The sequence below is a fragment of the Lissotriton vulgaris genome, chromosome 3_1 (genome assembly GCF_964263255.1).
Source record: "Lissotriton vulgaris chromosome 3_1, aLisVul1.2, whole genome shotgun sequence".
Lineage (NCBI taxonomy): Eukaryota > Metazoa > Chordata > Amphibia > Caudata > Salamandridae > Lissotriton > Lissotriton vulgaris.
In genome coordinates this window covers 637691571-637710978 of record NC_141689.1, presented here as the reverse complement: position 1 = coordinate 637710978, position 19408 = coordinate 637691571, and the positions used below count along the sequence as shown (strand labels likewise).

The window sequence follows — 19408 nt, the reverse complement described above, 5'->3', positions numbered from 1 at the left end:
AGTAGCATTGCTCGGAGAGAGAAAATTGCAACTTCTGCCAACACACGGAGGGAGTTCTCTCGGGGGCTCACACTTTGTTAATCTGGAAATTAATTAGTACGTGAAAAATATTCAAGCATCTCGTATACACACACCACATAAATGTCCCAATAGCAGGGTGCGAGTTTTGTCTCCTACACAAAAATGTCACTGTCACTCCTTCACACCCAGCCCCACTGCTCCCCGAAACAGATGTGTGTCTACCTCTATAAATGGTTATTTTATTCGTACAGCATCATGCACTTCTTCGGGTCTTCCCACTAGAAGCAGGAAGTCCGGACAGAAAAGTGCTGCTCGGTCCCTTTAAGTGTCTTGACCGACAGGGTGGTGTGTTGGCGCCTCGCTCCCTCCTCCAGTCACTCGATCTCTTTCCCGTTAGCATCTGCGAGCAGTTCGCGCCAGACTCCTTCGAGGAAGCCGCCTTTGTCCTGTGCTTAGACCGGCAGCAAGATGGCTCAGAGCTTCGTAGACAGCAAGATCCAGGCGGGGAAAGTCACCGTGTTCCTGAAGCCGTCCTGCCCGTACTGCGTCCGAGCCGAGGGGCTCCTGAAAAAATACAAGTTCAAGCCGGGCCACCTACAGATCATCGACATTAGCCACCACGAGCTGATGAGCAAAATCCAGGACTACCTGCTGCAGCTCACGGGCGAGCGGACGGTGAGTGAGGGCTCTTAGTAATAGCCACACGAGGCGGGTTAGAGGAAAGCTCGCTCCTGTCTTCACCGATTACTTCTCACACATTTTTCTGGACTGTTTGTGACATTCTGTCAGAGGCAGAATTTCCTCCGCGGAAGGTGAAAGTGCCGAATGATTATTTTCGTGTCTTCTTGGCGCTTTTATGCTCTTTCTTTTGTCGCGACACTGTATCTGGCGGGGCGAGGGCGCGATACTTTATTTCACAGAGTGAATTGTTGGAGAAGGCACTGAGTGACCTAGGGAAGTCGCGCTTATGTAAGTTCTCCATTTACTGTCTTGTATATAGGAAGGTTGCGTAAGGACGCCGCGCGCTGCCAGTGTCCGAGGGACGCGTGACTTGCAGAAAATGGTCCATCTCAGGCAGCCCTTATTGTATGCAATGTAACGAGGGCGTTGTCTCTATTGCAATAAAAGCAGCATGATGTGTTACATAAATTTCTCTACCCTGGGGGTTCCCCCTGATGTTTAAGGAAAGCTCTTTGGTGACCCCAGATTGTCACGTAATAAAGATATCATTCCTGCTAAGTAAACGAAGATCATGCATTTCCTGGCTTATCACATTACCACGCCCGATTTAAACGAACGGGGTTATTCATGCATTATCGTGACAATGCTCTTAGCCATGTTATCCACCTTCCATTGGATAACATGGCTAAGAACTGCTTTTAGCAGGCGTTAGCTTTTGGAGACATTCGCGCTTAGCGCGAATATTTCCAAAAGTTGTTAATAGGAGTTAGAGATGTTAGCGACTGTTTTCAGTCGCTAACATCTTGGCACGCCCACTTTGCATGTCATTAGCGATAATTATCGCTGACATGCAAAGTGGGCCCCTAAATGCCCACTATCGCCCACAAGCTGTCGCTAACTGGTATTAGCGACAGCTTGGTAATAGGGCGATAAAATTATCGCCGCATTAGCGGGAAAAAGTCCTGCTAATGCGGCGATAATGCCCTTGGTAATATGCCCCTTTGTTCCTTTTTAGAGGCGATGTTTTTTGTTGGCTTTTTTTCGCTTGGGCACCCGTGTGCCGACTTTAACAGATTCACTTCTCTTCAAATCTAGCATTCTAGTCTGGTAGCACTGTGCACCCTGGACCTTGTTTGTCGATTTAAATTACGTGTGGCCTTCAGATCCCATCATGCATAGAGCTTGCTCGCTTTGTGATTATAATATAACACGTTTTCGTAGCGAGCACGTTTTGCAGTTAATTTGACTGGAAGCGCTTTGGGGGAGAGCATGTCCCAAAGCGCTACCAGCTCCTTGACGGGTGCTCATGGGCATGCTCCGGTTTATGTGTATGCCCTCTCCCCTGCACGTGGGGGTCAATGCCTCGTTAGTGGTAGTAGGCGGTATTTAAATATCCCGGGGTCGTGGGGTTGACTTTGTGGCCTGCAGCCCGAGCCAGTGGAAAGATGACGTGTTGGGGTGTCCTCTGCGGATTTATTTATTTAAAGTTTTGTATAGCGTGAGCATGACCCAGAGCGCTTTACATACGGTTGAGGAAGACATAGCAAAATAGCTAGGGAAGGCAAATCAAGGTAACAGTGGGACAATATACAACTGGAGCAAGATGACTTTCTGGTGGACATAGGAAGCAGGCTGGGTGAGATCGAAAAGTAGGGCAATAAACGTCAAGAGCAAACAATACAATGTGGCAGGCGACAATGGGCCGCAACAAATGATATGTATTCAGTAAGCTAGAGGCAAGAGGAGAAAAGCATCTAGATCAGCGCATGTGGTCCATACCCCACCAGTGGGGGGGGGAGCAGAAAATAATCTAAGGCAAGAAATGTGCAGGGCGAAAACAAGTGATTTTTCTAAAAAATAAATGCCCCTAGCACCCAGATCCTGAGTAAGGTCACCTGTTCCTTGTCCCCGAGAAAATCTTTGATCTTTTGAAGTGTGGATCTACTGCCAAACCAGAGTTGGTTCTGGAGGTGTGTCCTGTTGCTTGGGGTCTTACCATTAGTAGAGTGGTCTGATCTTTTTAATTAGATATGGGTTTAGTTGGGTTGTCTACCTTGGTGAGTGGACAATAATTATTTCGGATATCTGAAGAGTTTCATCTGGCACGTTCCTCAAGTGCCAGTGTTTTTCTGTGCTCTCATGTGGAATTCAAATTCAGATGCTCATTCTCCTGACCCTTTTCAAGCGGGATTGGCTGTGTTTTTATTTTTTATCTATTTAATTGTTAAAAAATTTTCCTTTCACATTTATACTTTATGGCATTTATACAGTGCATGTTCACCCCCTGAGGGTTATCTCAACGCTAGACAACAGCCCTGATCTGATCTAAGAACCACTTCAATAAAACAGATACAGAGTGCTTGAACAATAGTTTTTCACCACATAATAGGGATGCATCGGAAAGTCCTGCAAAGAGATCATAGAAAACTCAAACCGCTCCTGCATACAGTATTGACTTGGTCCTTCATAGAGAGTGAGTTATCAGTCAGAAAGTCTAACTTCTTAGCTGCTCTTTTAGGCTTTGTAGCTGGGTCCAGAGTAGGCCACCGCAAGTCGTTGCGGGCACTATAAGCCTTCCAGAATAGTAAGATCTGTTTTCTTTCCATTCAGTTTTAGGCAGTGGGCCTGCATCCGGTCCGCTACTTCAGTAAGACAGATCACAAAAACCCCATTAGCATCTACACTGCTCGCATAATTGGAAACGATTGACCTGGTGTTTTCTGCATAAGAGGTGATCTTGAACCCCCTAGGATCTGGCAATGCCAACCAGAGGAGTCACATAGATGTTGAAAAACCTGGGACTCAGGAACAACACTGGGGGACACCACAGTTGACCGGCACTGGGTTAGATGTAAATGGGGGGTAGATGGACGGACTGGGGCCGATTCTTCAGAAAGGAGCAAAACTATGGGTGGACAGAACTCGTGGAGTTTCACGCCATGTAATTCTGGGGAGTTGCAGAAAAACTAGGCAAGATTCTGCAGAATTCCACCAATGTGTGTGAAATATGTAGCTCCCATTGCAATCTAGTGCTGGTAGCACAAGCAGCGCGGAAATTCAGTGTGAACGGCACCCTGTGCACGGCCATTCGAGTTGATTTTGCTGCGTTCGAGTAGAAAATCCTGCTGGTGCAGCAACAAATCTACTCGAACTGAAGCCCTCTGGCCGTGACTGCCCATGAACACTGGTGACCACCAGCGTTAGAAAATTAGTCTAGGGGATCAAAAATTGTTAGTCAGCGCGCATATTCTGGAGCCTTTCAGGAGAAAAATTTGGTGATGCGGTAATTTAGCAGAATTTGGCCAGAACTCTGAGTTTAAGAGTAACACAGAGTGGCCAAATTCTGCCAATTCCACGGGCAGGATGAAACATTCCACCCACCCCTTAACAAAACTAGTGCAGGGTGGCAAAATGCAGGCAGATCTCATAAAGCCTTTGTAGTAGCAGCTGTTTTGATGCCACCCGGGGGGGGGGGGGGGGGGGCGAAGCCCTATTGTATCCCATGAATAGGACTCTCTGTGATCAATGGTTGACTTTGACTTAACCATTTTGATTCTGCATATGGCGATAAGGAAGTACAGCACAACAGGACTATTTATGAATTGCCCCAAAATGAGTGCCATTGGCCGGGACCGGCTCATACTAAGCACTGATCACACCCCACTAATTAACTTGTAACCCCTCTATTGTGACCACATGATACTCAATCAATCAATCAATCAAAGACATTTATAGAGCGCACTACTTACTCGTAGGGTCTCAAGGCGCTGGGGGGAGGGGGGTGCCGTTACTGCTTGAGGGAATGGCCTGACAAACACTTAGCATTTAGCATCCTCCTGCCTTTCAGGGCACAGTATTGTACATACTACCACCCACCTCTTGTGTACACCAAACGGCGTACAACCATGCTTAGTTCAATCTCCGACCACCACACCCCTAGGCACCAAGGCACTTGCATGATGCTGCCATGCTAGGTACTGAATCCCGTGGGATCAACCCTGTGCAGCCCTCCTCATGTGGACAGCTCTTGCTCATTACCTTCCTTTATCCTCCGCTCTCCTACCCTAGAGCGGGCCCATCAACTGAGGTAAAAGTGTAGGAAAGACAGGCAAAAGAAAAGTGAGGCATGAGTGACCGGTGTCATGAGACCAGCAGTTTAGTGTAATGTAGACTTTAGGTGTAGCTGGTGGCAACCGCAAGCTCTCATCCAAGGGGAAACAATGCCACTTTCAGATGGCAAGATGAAGATCCCACCCAGCGTGGCTGACCCTTCTTAGAGTGTCTAGGGACGAAGCCCAAGACTGCACAGCTTCTAAAGCAATCCACCCACACCCTCGGCATAACCAAAATATCCAAAGAAATTAGCCATCCCTCTCAATCCCCACAGAATCTGACCCAAGAAGATTTGTGTATGTTGCAGTGATAGCCAGGAGAGCAAGGGAAGAGGTGGGAGACTGGCACCAACACTGAAAGAAAGAGCTGGAGGAGGGCAAAGGGCCATATAAACCAACACCCCAGCAGGGCCCATCATTGCTTGAGGACGAGCCATGTTGATGAGATACAAGGCAGCCTGTGAGAGATGCTAGGGAAAGACTGGGCTTATGGGGCAGACTGTGGGAGAAGACCATCCGCGTGGGCTTTGCTGCGGTGGCCCAGGAGATAAAACCACTCATGAAGACAGCAGAAGAGACTGGAGGGAGACTGAACAGTCTTCAACTATATATGGATGGCTGTCAAGCCTATGCCCAGACTCAAAAGACAGGCTCATCAATTGCCCAAACTGTTACTCAGGGGGTCTTCCACCAATCCCCTCCATAAACCACAGGATGTTCACTTCTGTGAACATGACAGACAACAGCCAGATGATGTCTGCCTCCTCCGCCCCCCACACCTGACGGAGAGAATAGCAGGGATTCTGGCGGATGGAGACCGCATTCAGCAAACAGCCTGCCCACTATGATTCTCCCCTACCATCGCCAGAAGAAGCTCGGCATTGGAGCCATTCATGCTGCAGTTTGTTTGTACCTAGAAACTCACAGTGCTGTACCCTCAAATTACAGCCCGCATATTCCTTGCCAGAGGTCGCAAACTACTCCTGCAAAGTGAGATCAATACACTCCAAGGCTGGTGAGAGGTATGAACAGGAGGACAACGCAGATGGATGGGTCTGGAGTGTGAGTCCAAGAGAGTTGTTCGTGTGCCAGGGAGAAAGTGGGGAAGTAGTCAAGGAGAGAAGAAAAGGGTGAAAGAGCAGACTACAGACTTCATCAGTGTGCCGCTATAAGTGACCGATAAGTAAATTAGGGTGTTGTAGGAGCAGAAGCAACACTAGCTTGGTACGCTTTGCACATTGTTCTATCGCAGTGATGAAAGAAGGGTTTGATGACACAGAAGATGATATTTTATGGATTAGTTAAAGCTTTGCCACTACGACTGATTTTTCCCTGTACTAGGATGATTCCCTTAAGATCCACTGATAGTGATACAAGGCTGTCAAACAATATATATCCCTCTTTTTACAGACAGAAGAAGGCTAGATAGTGAAATTGAGTTGTTTGTGGGGATGGGCAAAATCTAATTTTGTCTTCCTCTGCAAAATATGTGTAAATTTCAAGAGATTATTCATTTTATGCAAATCTATTTCATAGATCATATGAATAAAAATGATACGTAAACATATACCTCTCAGTGTCTACTTCTCTGCTAATGTGAAGGAGCGTTGCCCCACAGAAAAACCAAAATGATAATAATGTTTTATCGTTTTATTTTTCCCTATAGTCGTGCACTCTAAAGGTGTGGGTTGGGCTGTACCGGCCGCTAAGCAGGGGGAGGAGTAAAGAGTACATTCTAAAATGTGCATGACTGTTTGGCTGGCACAAAACAGCCGGCCAAACAGCCATGTGCACTTTGCATGTTCCTCACCAGGCTGCGTTGCACATCCTGGTGAGGAACATTCCCAGGCTCCGATTCCCCATCTGACCTCAGACCAATCACAACGCTGCATTGCAGCATTGTGATTGGCTTAGGGGAGGGATTCTGGGTGCTTCCTGTTCCTACATGCGTACTGTCGTAGATGTGGATGAAGAGGACGCAGGAAAGCCGGCTACTGGGAAGGTAAGTGTTTTTTCATTATTTTTTTTTAACCCTTTTTCTTTTCTTTTTTTCAACAGCCCCCACCTCACCCTGCCTGCCCCACCACTACTCCCTAGTAGCAGCCATTACTGCCTCACATCTTATCCTAGGTATTGTCAGAAGACTGGTTTGAGCAGAAAACGTCTTGTGTCAATGCCCACACCCATTTCACTTTTCTGATGAGACATTTGTTTAGGGCTACACTATAGCATCAAACTGTGCACTGCGTACACTTTCCTTGGGGCAGAACATCACAAACCCCCCCCCCAAAAATAAATTTCTTTGAGTGGGTGGTACTTTGTACACTTATGAAAACTGTCTGATCTGGGGTGCTGTAGGAAGGGTTCACAGACAATGTCTGCCTTTCATCCTGGACGTGAAAAGAAAGTATTCAACTGCCAAAATGATGGTGTTGGTGCTGGTCTGAGCAGAGACTGTCCTGAGATGGTCACTGTCCCGAGATGGTCACTGTCCCATAGCTCTGAAATATCCCAGTTCCATGTATGAGTATCTCATTCAGTCAAGGCTGTTAGATATAGCATTGTTTATTCCATTATGAATTGACCACAACAATAAGGTTGCAGGTAAGGCCAGGTGCAACAAACTTTAAAAGCTCTGCGCTTCCCAAAGGCGCCTAGATGTCAGATAGGGAACCGGATGATGTCTCTGAAGTTCAGCCAAAGCAGCTACCAGATAAGAAAAGTCCGCAAACATTTAACAACTGTGTGTGATCTGTGACCCGTTTACCTTGTTCCTTAAACCAGAACATCTACTAAAAAGGAAAAGTTACGAGAAGAGGTGGATATGGCGGTGAACTGGAGCCATTCAGAGCTTGACATGACCTCTGCCCTGTCCTACTTTTTAAGCCAAAAGCTGTGGTTAGCCATCCCGCCATTCCCATTTTAAGTACAGGCTCACAAACCCCACATTTATGAGTGGGCGGACTGACTAACCCGGAGGGGCTGACAGCCACCCTCATGGCCTGGGATCAGCTGGTAAGGATTCACCCTGAGAGGGCCTTGTCTGTTGCAGATGCCACCCTCTACTGATTTATTGCTGCAAGAAAAACGTGTTTTTCAAAGTAGTTTAACGAGAGAGACTGAAAAACATTTGACAAACTCATCACCCTGTGTTATTTTCTTAAACGCCAGTTTTGTTGTGGACACCTGAGTGAAGCTGAAGCCTTAGCAACATGCAGGTTCCACAAACAAAACACACGGCAAGAGCCAGCAATTGGGGGGGCCATCAGCTGACTAGGTGTTGAGGATGACACTTGCTCAATCAAGGACTGTTCGCAAGCACCGCTTTTTATGCTGAAGGGGGTAGTACCCTATCTGTTCCCGGTATAAATACCGGCCTAGCAGTCCCACCATGCTCAGCGCTATTGGCTAAAAATCTGGATCGCGGAAAGTCAGCATCTTCATTGTAATTTGATGGCTACTTAATTTCCGATAGACTTTCCATATGCAAAAATGATCATAAACGCACATGCTGCTGCCAAATACCACATGGCAAAATACATTGCAAACCTGCCTGACAATGCAAAACACAGCCCTCCACCAAAGCAACACTAACACTTTTTCACAATTTTTGTGTACATTTGACAGCAGTTGGTTTTTGGCCTTTTTTCTGAGCCATCAAAAGCCGTGTGTTGGGATAGGTAGGTGATAGAGGTGGTGATCTCGAGAAGCTAGCACTAGTGACAAATGAGTGGGAGTGTACTGGGACACTGCTGGACAGGCGGTGGTTGATTTTCAACAGTATAGTAGATGTTGTGAACCGTAGAGTATATCGAAAGCTAGGCAGCGGGGATCGAAAAACGGAGGATGCTGTGATAAGGACAGGTGACCACTTACATGTGATTTCTACTGAAAGTTGCTGACATGTGGCTGTTTGGTAATAAGCAGAACTAATGGAAAGGAACTCCCTGAGGAAGAGATGGAATGATGAAGAACATTTTTAAGAGCATTAGATCAATGCTGAGCTCTGTTCCAAGTTCTGTTTAGCGTAGGAGACCATTCAAGATTGGAAGGTAGAAAGGCTCAGATGGCAGAGTGCATTTGGTCTATTTGCAGGCCATAAGTGTAGAACTGCAGAGGGTTTCCAGAGAAGGAAATGACGGCAAAAGTTGGAGTAGTGTGTGTGAGAAGTTGGCCTGATATGTAGTGCTCACTATTCTAGTGATCACTGTGTATCATTCCAAACGACCCTTATTGATGATTGGTTGTAAGTCAACCGTTCGACCAGCTATCCTAGTAGCATGGACAAGAGCAGTCTTTAGGCTAAACTCTAGAGGGCGTGTTAAGCCAGCTGTTATACCATCACATATACCCCTTGAACACCAAGTGAAAGGACACCACACAAGTTGTTATGAAAATAAAAGTATATTTATTTAGAACACAACAGCCCTGGACTCTTTATGAGGACAGGACGCTAAGCACAATACAAAGCTCTTAGGAAAATACGCAAAGTTGCACAATTTATACAAATGCCCGAGGGGCACGAAAAACCATATACTCTAAAAGTGGAATGCGAAATTACTAGCAGGTAAGTACTACTCTAATAGGCTTTAGGATCGCTAGGACTTGACTACTGAACCTTCAGATTACTAGCAGGAGGCCTAGGGAGATCGGGTGCAGAGTGTGCATTCTCACGCGGGATGCGGGACAAAGTCTATGGATGCTAGATTTCGTAAAGTTAGTGATATCGGACAAATCCGACTAGGTAGAGCTGAAACGAAAAAGGATCTGGACCCTTGGATAGCAAAGCTATGCTGGAGCACCGAAATGCTGAGTTTACCTAGCCCAGGGGCTGCGGATGCATAGGTCTGGAAAGACGTCGGGAATCCTCGTTGCAGTCTATGGAGCCTGAAAGAAGAAGTTGCTGGCAGGCGACCAGTGAAGAGATTCGGAGGGATCCAAGCCTGGATCGAAGATGGAAGACACCTGTAAGCAGAGGGGACCAAGTTCTGAATCACTAGCCAGTGATTAGATGGGCACCAGGATGGCACCGGATGGAGTCACCTCGACCAGGTGAGTGGGCGACGCTGGGCTCTGCAGTCTCACGGACCAGGAGGCGTTGTCGGCGACCAGGATGGAGGTGCGAGCTGTCCCACGATGGTATATGCTGTCGACGTCGCTGGACCCAGGATTGGGCAACAAGTCTTGGCAAATGCAAGCCCACGCGGTGGACTCAAAATGGCGTCTGGAGTGGACCAGGAGGATCCGGGGTGCTCCTCTGTTGGAGGGGAGCAAGGGCCAGTCTGGAGCAACCAGACCAGTGGTGTTGATGTCGTCGTTCGTCATCGGGAAGGCCACAAGCCAGCAGGCTAGTAGGCAGACAACGCGGTGAGCAGCATAGAGCAGAAGGGCCCCACGCAGATCTCGTGGAGGCTGGGAGGCTGAACTTCAGTGCTGGAGCTGCTTAGGGTTGGGGCTTCTCACACCCCAAAGCACTCACTCGAGGATCCCTTGGCGGTCGTGCTGGGCAAGCATCGTGCAGTCCTGAAGATGGCCGGTCCCTCGAGGTCTCGTCACACCCACGAATCTCAGCTGGGCTGATGATGCAGGTTGAGGTCAGAGGTGCCAGGGAAGCGGGTTCTCGTTGAGCTGGGCAGTCTTGATCCGGAGGAGAGACTTACAGCAGACCGCGATGCTTGGATGGTGCCTGCGGATGAAGGGTGACTACTCCTTAGTCACAAGGGAGAAATCTTAGGAAGAAGTCTTGAGTTCCTTTCATAGAAAGTAGTTTCAGGATTCAAAGATGATCTAATTTGGAAGGGGGCCCGCTCCTATCTTTATACTAGGAAAAGGGGCTGGCACGCGACTAGGTCCTGCCCATGGGTGGAACCAGGAAGGGGGGTGGTTACACCCCTCTCCCATGCCGGACTTTCCCCAGCTCAGGGGCTGGTGTGCCACTGGAACTGGTTCTAACCGGCAGATGCATAGTGAGCACCGGGGTGCCACTTGCAGTCACCTTCCTCTAAAGCCCTGCCTACCCAGGATACACAAAACCCTGTCTGGGATGGTGCTAGCACCGCCCCTGACAGGAAACCCTTTGTCCAAGCCTCCCTCGCTGGAAGGACTCCCAGCAGCAGGAGGTAAGACTTATGTCTGTGGTGGCAGCATCCATTTTGTGATGATGAGGCTCGAGTTAACTTTAACCAGGGTTCACAGTTACATACATGTCGTGTCCCTCTAGAAGGGTGGAATGCTAACCCCGTCGCCAGAATTGGCGAGGGGTTAGTATTCCAATTCGTATGACACCTTACTCGACATGTTTTGATAAAGCGATACCAGAGTTGGCATATAACCGCGGGGATTATAATGCACTTAAGAGTTTATGGTTATGCGTTATCATGGAACAGCTATTAGGACTTGGTTCCGCAAGCTGGAAACGGGCTCAGCTCATTCCAGAGCACCATCTCACATGATTCCAAGCACTCTGCCTTCAGGATTGTTAAGGCCTGCCATAGGAGTGACTGATAGGAATCTATGTGTCCATTTTAGGGTTAGATATAGGTATACTATATCTACAGCAAGGGGTGATTACACCACCTTGCCCCAGCTGTCGTGCAGCCAGTTGTGTCAGATTTAGATGGCCAGCCAGGGGTGGCATAATACATGCTGCAGCCCCTGGTAGGCCCTGGGTACACCTATGCCCTGAGTTACAGGGTCTGATATGGTGGCCCAGTACCAATTGGTAAATGCACCTAAGGTACACGTGTCAATTTAGTGAGAGAACAGCAAGGCTGTGGGTCTGATTAGCAGGCCCACAGCCAGAGACGTTGTAAACCAGTGAAGCAAAAAGCAAAAATCTGGGGTGATCATAGGATTGCAGATCTACTCTCCTACAGTGTGTACACAGCAGAGTACCCAGGCCTTAGAGCACTGTAGAGCAGAACACAAGGAGAGGGTATAGTAGCCCATAATACAGAGTAGGTGTGATTGACAAGGCATTCAGAAAACCTCTATTGAACAGAGCTGTAGCTGCCCTGGAAAGGTAGAGCATCCTGAAAATGGTTATTGGTGTCTAATCATAGCTTGAGGGCTCAGTCAGTGGTTTTAAGTAACAAAAATTCTTCCTTTTTCCCTTTCCGCGTCACATATTAGGCCATGTGCAAAGTCCTCCTGAAGTGCTGCAGTATTTGCAGTTCTCACAAGGACAGTCGTGCCTTCGCCACATCCACGCGCTCCCGAAGCTTTAGCGCTGTCCTGCTTGTGAAGTGACAGTCTATCACCTGGTTCGGTTGATTGTTCTAAAATATATATGTGCAAGATTGGTACTACATGGATTAATTAGCTGGCGATGATTCATTCTCCATTTTCTGCTATTTTTGGCTCATATCTGCAACTTATTAAACTCCACTTTGCGTCCAACTTGCTCCCATCCTTTTCCGCCACTGCATGGTGACCCTGTAGCAGTGCCGTGCCTTAAGCTGGTGAAGGCAGAAATGTACACCACACTCCATCTCCCACACATCAACTCTACTCGGTGGTTTCACTGTGGGCACCTTTCATTTGTTCAAGTGTTTTAGTGAGCCCAGCAGATTCTTGGTGGCATTGCAGGTATATAGCTACTTGTTGTGTGCTTGAAGCACCCTAGTTTGTTTGCCGTAACCATTTATTTTCCATTGTGAGCAGTAATTATCACCCACTGAGGAGGGCCAAGTGGCTCATGTTTCTTTTAATAGCTTTTGCAGCTATGTTGTTTGATCCACATAGCACACTGCAAAGTTGCTTAGCGTGGAGCCTGTGCTTCCTATAATAATAATTAGGCTTCGTAATTTTGATTGTCGAGCAGCGGATGCTGCTACAAGCCCATACTCGGATGTTGACTGGTTACATTGGAGTACTGCTCTGTGGACGGAAGAGGATGTTTTTGCATTGTTTAACAACCAGGAGGCTCAGTAAACCGTAAAAGCTCCGCTCATTGGATTAACCTTATCCATTGTTGCCATATATGATATGCTGAAGGGTGTACCGACAGCTGTGGCAATGAGGTACACCAAGCGCTGGGTTTGTACAAGTTACCAGGGGCAGCTCCTCCATTGGCGATTAGAGCTACGCTCCACTTATTTGCCTCCCAAAGCCCCTGGGATGAAAAATGGTAATTCATTCCCATTTTATCTTTCATCTGCCCGTTCCGAACAGAGCATCGGGTGGGACCTGCAGAGTGCCAGTGAGGAGGAGTGGTCATCAGAGGAATGCAGATGCACTGCTTAAAATTCACATGTCTTTTTGGCTAGCCATCTTGCGACCGCCAGCCACAACTGCGCACTTTAAACCTCTCAACCCAGCTGTTTTTAAACAGCTGGTTTGAGAGTTGGTGCAGGCCTCCATAACGCTGCGGAGCACAGAGACAGGCTGCTCCTTCCAATCAGGGCGCTGCTCTCATGCTGGTAGAGTAGCACTCCAATTGGTCAACGAGTTTCCTGGTGGCTGGGCGCCTTGCAATGCTAGAGTCACAGCCTCCGTTATCGGGCACCAGAATTGGCCAGTGTCTCTCTGTATGAGGAGTCCGTCAGCGGTGGAAGTCCAGACCCTCTTTAGAGCTCCTTGATGTAGTGGATGCTGAAGCACAGAGTCTGGAAGAAAGCAGTGGTCTTGAGTGCAGCAGAGGACTTTGGTAAGTTTTTAATGATTTAATATTATTTTGCCCACGCACCCGCCCCCTACGGTAGATGCCATCTGCCACTGCAAGTTACAACATCATGATCTCTTTGGGCAAAACATTTTTTTGCCATTATTCCCAGACATATAAATGAGTTCCTCTTCCTGAGCATGTAGTTGCAAGAATTGGGTTTCAATGATTTTGCAGTCAGTATGTACCATTTTCAAATGATAAAAAATAAAGAGGCAGGTGGGTCTTGTTATATCTAGATGTATGTGAAACATGATTCTCAGGTCAGTGATCAGGTTAATCTCTGGGGTTGGGAATGGCCGTTTTGTTAGCAAGGAATGGTAACCTGTTTTACGAGCGACCATGACGCCAGGTTTTGGTACAAAAGGTTAACCGCTTTGGGTTGGGAATTTAATGGTTGTTCCCAATGTTATTTAGAAAACTGCACCTTGCAAAATGCTATCGAGCTAGGTAAGGCTCCTGCTGTGCAGAAGTGTCCCGCTTCTGTTGTGGTTGAAGTTAATTTTTCTGCTTGGCCAGTTGGGTACTGGCTGTAATGTTTCGGGGCCAATGATTGGCCTAACATGGGTGAGGGCCAATGTCTCACATTCACAAAGCTTTATTAATGCATTAAGGACTGGATAGTGCAGTAATTAAATGAATAGTAACATAAAGCTAGTTTTTTACCACATACAGGACTTCGCAACCTGTGGATATAATAACGTTTTATGGGAAAGCTTTGGACATAGTGAGTGCTGTTAAGAATGATTTGTAGCACAGGGAATCAATCAGTGCAATAAATTGAATTAGGGTACATTGCATTAAATGAGTTGGAGCAGCAGTGGTGGCTGGTGACATTTGAAAGTGGTGGGCATAAATGTTTTGTACAACTTTTATATAGTGAGCGACACGAACAAGCTTAATGGACAAACGTGGGGTCCAAGCTGGGTTCTAACTGGGTCCTCCTCCCTGAAAAAAGATTTGCATATGGGTTATTTTAAAATAAATGTAATTTAGTGATAAAGCAAGGCTTAAAAAGCCGTGGGACCCTGTACACTTGAAATATTAAACACATTAAAAACTGCCCTATATCTTACTTTATCAAAATGTTCAACAGTTACTGTAATGTGCAAATTGTAAAATGCAACAACTTCAGCCTTTTAAAGTGGGTGCTTGCCCTCTCTCTTGGACTGCATGCGGCATCAACTTTGGAAGAAAATGCTCTAACCAGGATTCGGGAAGGACTCGCAGCTTCTGATTGCATTCAGTCCTATAGAAATATGTTAAGATAGGTCTTTAAGTGGGATGAGAAATGTGGGGGCTCTCTAAAGGGAACATGTTAAATACATTATTGTGATTCCCATAGTGTGCTACACGACCGGTACTTTGGTTTCTCTCTCACATGTAATTCCATCCAGATATATACCACAACAACTGACATTCACCTAAAACCTGTCTATACAATTGGCTTTGTCAATGGTTGTTAGTTGTTTAAGATATGAGTAAGAAGGATTTTTTCATGTTGATTTTTTTGTTATTCATTTTTTTGTACGTCTTTGACGTTACCTAAGGCACCATCAATGCTTGTTTCTTATGGAATCCCCAGGTCCATACTTAGAGTGGGCTGGCAGCCCCCTCCCCCTTGCCTCCCGTCATTGGGGTGGGAATCGGATGCGTGCGGTTTGAATCAGCCTTCTGTTGTGAGGCAGGTCCCTCCCTCCATACTTGGTGCAAAGAGTAAGGCATTGAGCTGCAGTCACCAGCTGACATCTCCTTGCGAAAGCAATGCCTGCCCTCTGCTCCGGTCCCTGGGGCGGGTTCTGTGGTATAACGTCTGTTGACCTAAAGATCAGAACTGAAAGGAGAGAAATGGGCGTGGGCCGTGACAGGTTGCTTCTGCTAACCTTCTCATAGCAAATGTGTGTTCAGTAGATTTTGAAACGGCTGCTAAGAGCAAAGCGAGGAACGCCGTGAAATGCTTACTTTTTGTTAGTGAATTATTTGCACTTTTTTACAGCAATGAAAATGAAAAAGCCATGCATTTCATCAGCTCTGGTACTGCTAATTGTTGCAGAGTGTATTCAACTCCTAACAGTCACTCGGACTTTACTTCACGGCGCATCTCGGTGAAGCTGTGTTTAAGTACTTGAATAGTTTTAATTTATAATTGGTAACCTATAATTCTAAGTTGTCATCTAACATGTTTGACTTGAATGCCCGGCTTTCCTTTGGCAAAAAAGTCTGTTCTCGCTCATGTTTTAGGCTACTAACTTCTTGTGATCCACAGGATGTGTTTCTGTAGTAATGTTGTTGATGCTCTTTGACAAATGAAAGTTGGCCATGCCTGAAACAGCCTTTTCTGGTAGGTGGGGTCCGCCCCACCCATTTGACCCATTCCAAGGCATTGAAAGGGATTTTACATTCTCCGATGCACAGGGCAGTTACTGAGTTGCACCACAAGTTCATACATGTCCTTTGACCTTTGAACGGATACTTGGCACCTAGTTACAGATATAAATGCTAAAACTTGGGCTCAACAGTGTTAGTGCATATGAGCTCAGGAGAAGGTGTTCCACTCTGACGTGCCCCAGGTATCATCAGAATAAGGAACTTTTGCGCAAAAAAAGGGAGATTCTCTTTTTTCAGAATGGTGATTTATATCAGTCAATTGAGATAAAATCGCTGAATGCTGGTCAATTCTAGCTCTAAAATTGGGTCTGTATCCCTCAATAGCTACATTTAGTACAGTCTGTGAAATGTGCTGCCATGCAAGCGGAACTTCAAGGACAGGCATAGTTCGCATTTGGAGGTCCTGAGGGCAGGGACTTAAACATCGGACAGGGATCTTGTCAGTGAAGTGCTTTGCAAAATAGAGATTTTTCAGCAGAACGAGCAGGAAAAAGGCTTTAAAGGATGACTGTAGCCCGGCACACCATGTTCAAGGCCTTCTCCCACCAGGAGAATATGAGCCAAACTCCCAGAGACACTTTCCCGTCCCCGTGAGAGCCAACGGGTAAAAGGCGTAGGTCTCAAATTCTAGTGAGTATATAGGCCAAGCATATCTGATGCTGAGAAAACCAATAACTGCTTATATTTACATCTTACTGCAATCTGTCATTCATGTAGTGCGCAGTCTGCCATTCTTGATGTGCAGTGCGTTTGGTTGATAGGAAATGACTTTACAAATAGTCTGAGGTTTCCGTCACAAACCCAAGGGTTCCGTTGGTGAAGATTTGCAGCCAGTAGAGTAGAGAGATCCTCCGTTTAGTGAAAGTGTGAGCCTTAGTGAGTTTTGGGTTTTACGGGTGAGGTCAGAGGACTGAACCAGGTTGTCCCATGTCTTTTCATCCGGTACGTGCACTCTTTAACCAACAGATATATATGCGTGTTAGGTAGCTGGTGGAGGCTGGTCCTGGTGCGTGCCCTAGTTTGATATTTGGGCAGTGGAAGGTGTATGTTCAGGGTTCTGAATGCATTCTGATGTAGGAAGATAAAAGGTGTGCCTTGGAAAACAGTAGTGTCCACATGGTTGTGCTTTTGTGAACATGCTGTAACCCACCTGGTATACCCCCCTTTAACTAATGCACTTGCTGAGAATCTCCTTTCTGCAGCACCAACGTGTATAATCGTAGGCAAAGTTTCTACTCGCAGCTAGAAAAGCGTAATGCCTCCCAGTTTGGACAGAAGGTGTACAATCTGTCTGCACCCCTCCTCTAGACCAGGACCATGAGGCGGCAGGCTCAGCACTCCGTGAGTTGCCTCTTTCCTTAGTACCCAAAAACCTCCTGTCAATAACGAGGCTGCAATAGTTATAAGTTTTGCATTTCTTTTCTGTAAACTGATATTAATGCCGCATTCCACATAACTGGAAGAAGTTTATCAAAGTGGTAGTAAAATGTATTTGTTGGTAAATTAAATCCATTACAAAAAATTCAATTCATTTGCGTGTCTTTTTTTCTGTTTAATTTTTGTAATTTTTCTTTTTTTCACCATCAAATGCATTTTACTACTATTAAGAGAAATCGGTGATACATCCCTAGAAAATTGATAGCAAATTGCACATCAACTGCAAAAACGAACGCTGGCACCCCTCATAGGTCTGCTGTTGGCTGCTGCCAATGCTTATTTTGTTTTTTGAATGTTTTCAGTTTGAAGACGGAGAGAAGATTTAGTAATACAAGTAAAGAGGGAGAAAAGAAGGCCAGATATGACGACAAAAAGACAATGAAAAATGAAGTCAAGAAAGGCAAGGTAAAGAAGGAAAATGAGGATTGAGAATGAATGCCTAGAAAAGAGGTGCGAGGGGACGTTTCATGATGTCTTATAGCTAAGCCGTTGTGCAGAGCTCAGGTTCTACTGATGCTGCCGGTCTAATCACTCTTCCTTTAAAAAAAAAAAAAAAATCCGAAATATTTGTGTTGCACCTAGAGAATGTCATTCTCTCTGCTCCTATAGTAGACAAGTGGCTGACTATCCTTCCATCTTGTGTTGATGCAAACCAGAGGCCTTCAAATCGGTCTCACTCTGCTTTGTAATTAATACTGTCAGCCAAACCTGAGGATGAACACCAGAAGACATACACTGCGACATGTGCAGTATCTCCTTTTCAACCTGTACATTATTTGTCCATGTATTTTCTCACACTGCCATGATACAGCCCTGCCAAGTACCACTGATCAGGGGGTAGACTAGTGCTGGTTAGTCACACACAGAGAGCACCCTGACTTGCTTTGGGGATCATGTGATGCTCAGAAAAACAAGAGTGGAGCGCAGGGCTTAGTCTATGCACTAGTGCTCTGCCTGTGAAGCAATTTACACAACTACTTGTTATGGTGATGTGCACAGGCGTAGCTCGGCCAGTAAGATTGGAGGGAGGGGGAGTTTCAGATTTCCTAACAATCACGCTGGCACATGGGGTCTATTTACCAAAGTCTCACGCAGCTGTGCTGTGCTGCGTGAGGAGGAGAGAACAGGACAGCACCGTATTCACAAAGATATGGCACTCTCCTCCCCCTCGCCCCATGCCGGCGCACAATCAGGTAGCCATGCGCACACTGTTGCACCATAGTGAAAGGGTGGGTGTGCCAGTCTAACATTGGTTTTGTACTGGAAGGGTGCCCTTCTAGTACCAAATACATTGCTTAGACTAACTTTAAAACTTTTCCCACTTTGTATGTGCACTGTACAGTGCAGCCCACAAGCAGTCATAAAGCAAAGGAGGAATAAATGCATTTCTCCTTGATTGCACCTTTTTGAAATGGCCATTATTTTGTGATGCAAAACTGTCTTTTTTTTTTTTTATTTAATATTTTTTCGTCAAAAACCATGGATAGTTTCATGGGATCACCCATGCACTACCCATGGAACGCCCCCATGGAACTAAGTAATGTGGATTGGTAGGGGTATGAAGTGAGAGAAAACAAATTATTTTGTGAAATAATCAACAATTTTATCATTCTATTTCCAAACAGAAAGAGGGAGAGTGTGTGTGTGCATTTTTTGTCTGTTTGTAAAAGGTCTTGGTGAAATGCGACAGACCCTTCACTATACCCAACTGAAAACACCTATACCCAACTATTTATGACAAAATACATTTCATTAGGGGGTTGTAACAATTTAAACACCCCCTCCTGAAGCTTTGTCCCTGATGATGTGGGCCAGCACAGTAGGATGTATTGTTTTACATTCTCTGTACAAAAAAAAACCTGTGCTTCCTCTGCTGCCCCTCTCTGACACCCCTCTCTGACACACGTGTAGCTGAAGCACAGTCCGGGTGGCTAACTTGTGAGTCATGGAAGAGGGAGTTTTTGGCTGGCATGGGTATCCTCTCGGCTGATTTCCACCCCAAGTTAGTCATGGTCGGCATGACTAGTGGGTGTGGGGGGAGGTGTGAGGGGTTCACCCGGCAGCGGGGGATCTAATTGAAAAAAACAAATAATTAAACTTACTTTTC

At 46.3% G+C, this 19408-nt stretch overlaps 1 protein-coding gene across 1 annotated transcript in view; it reads left to right on the top strand.

The window, feature by feature from the left end:
- The first annotated feature begins 338 nt into the window (after positions 1 to 338).
- The window catches only part of GLRX (glutaredoxin), a 99508-nt gene continuing 80438 nt past the window's right edge, over positions 339 to 19408 (top strand). Inside the window, exon 1 of the mRNA XM_086963003.1 lies at positions 339 to 696. Within this exon, the coding sequence (XP_086819129.1) occupies positions 490 to 696 (207 nt within the window). The 5' untranslated portion in view covers positions 339 to 489. The remainder of the gene's footprint in view (positions 697 to 19408) is intronic.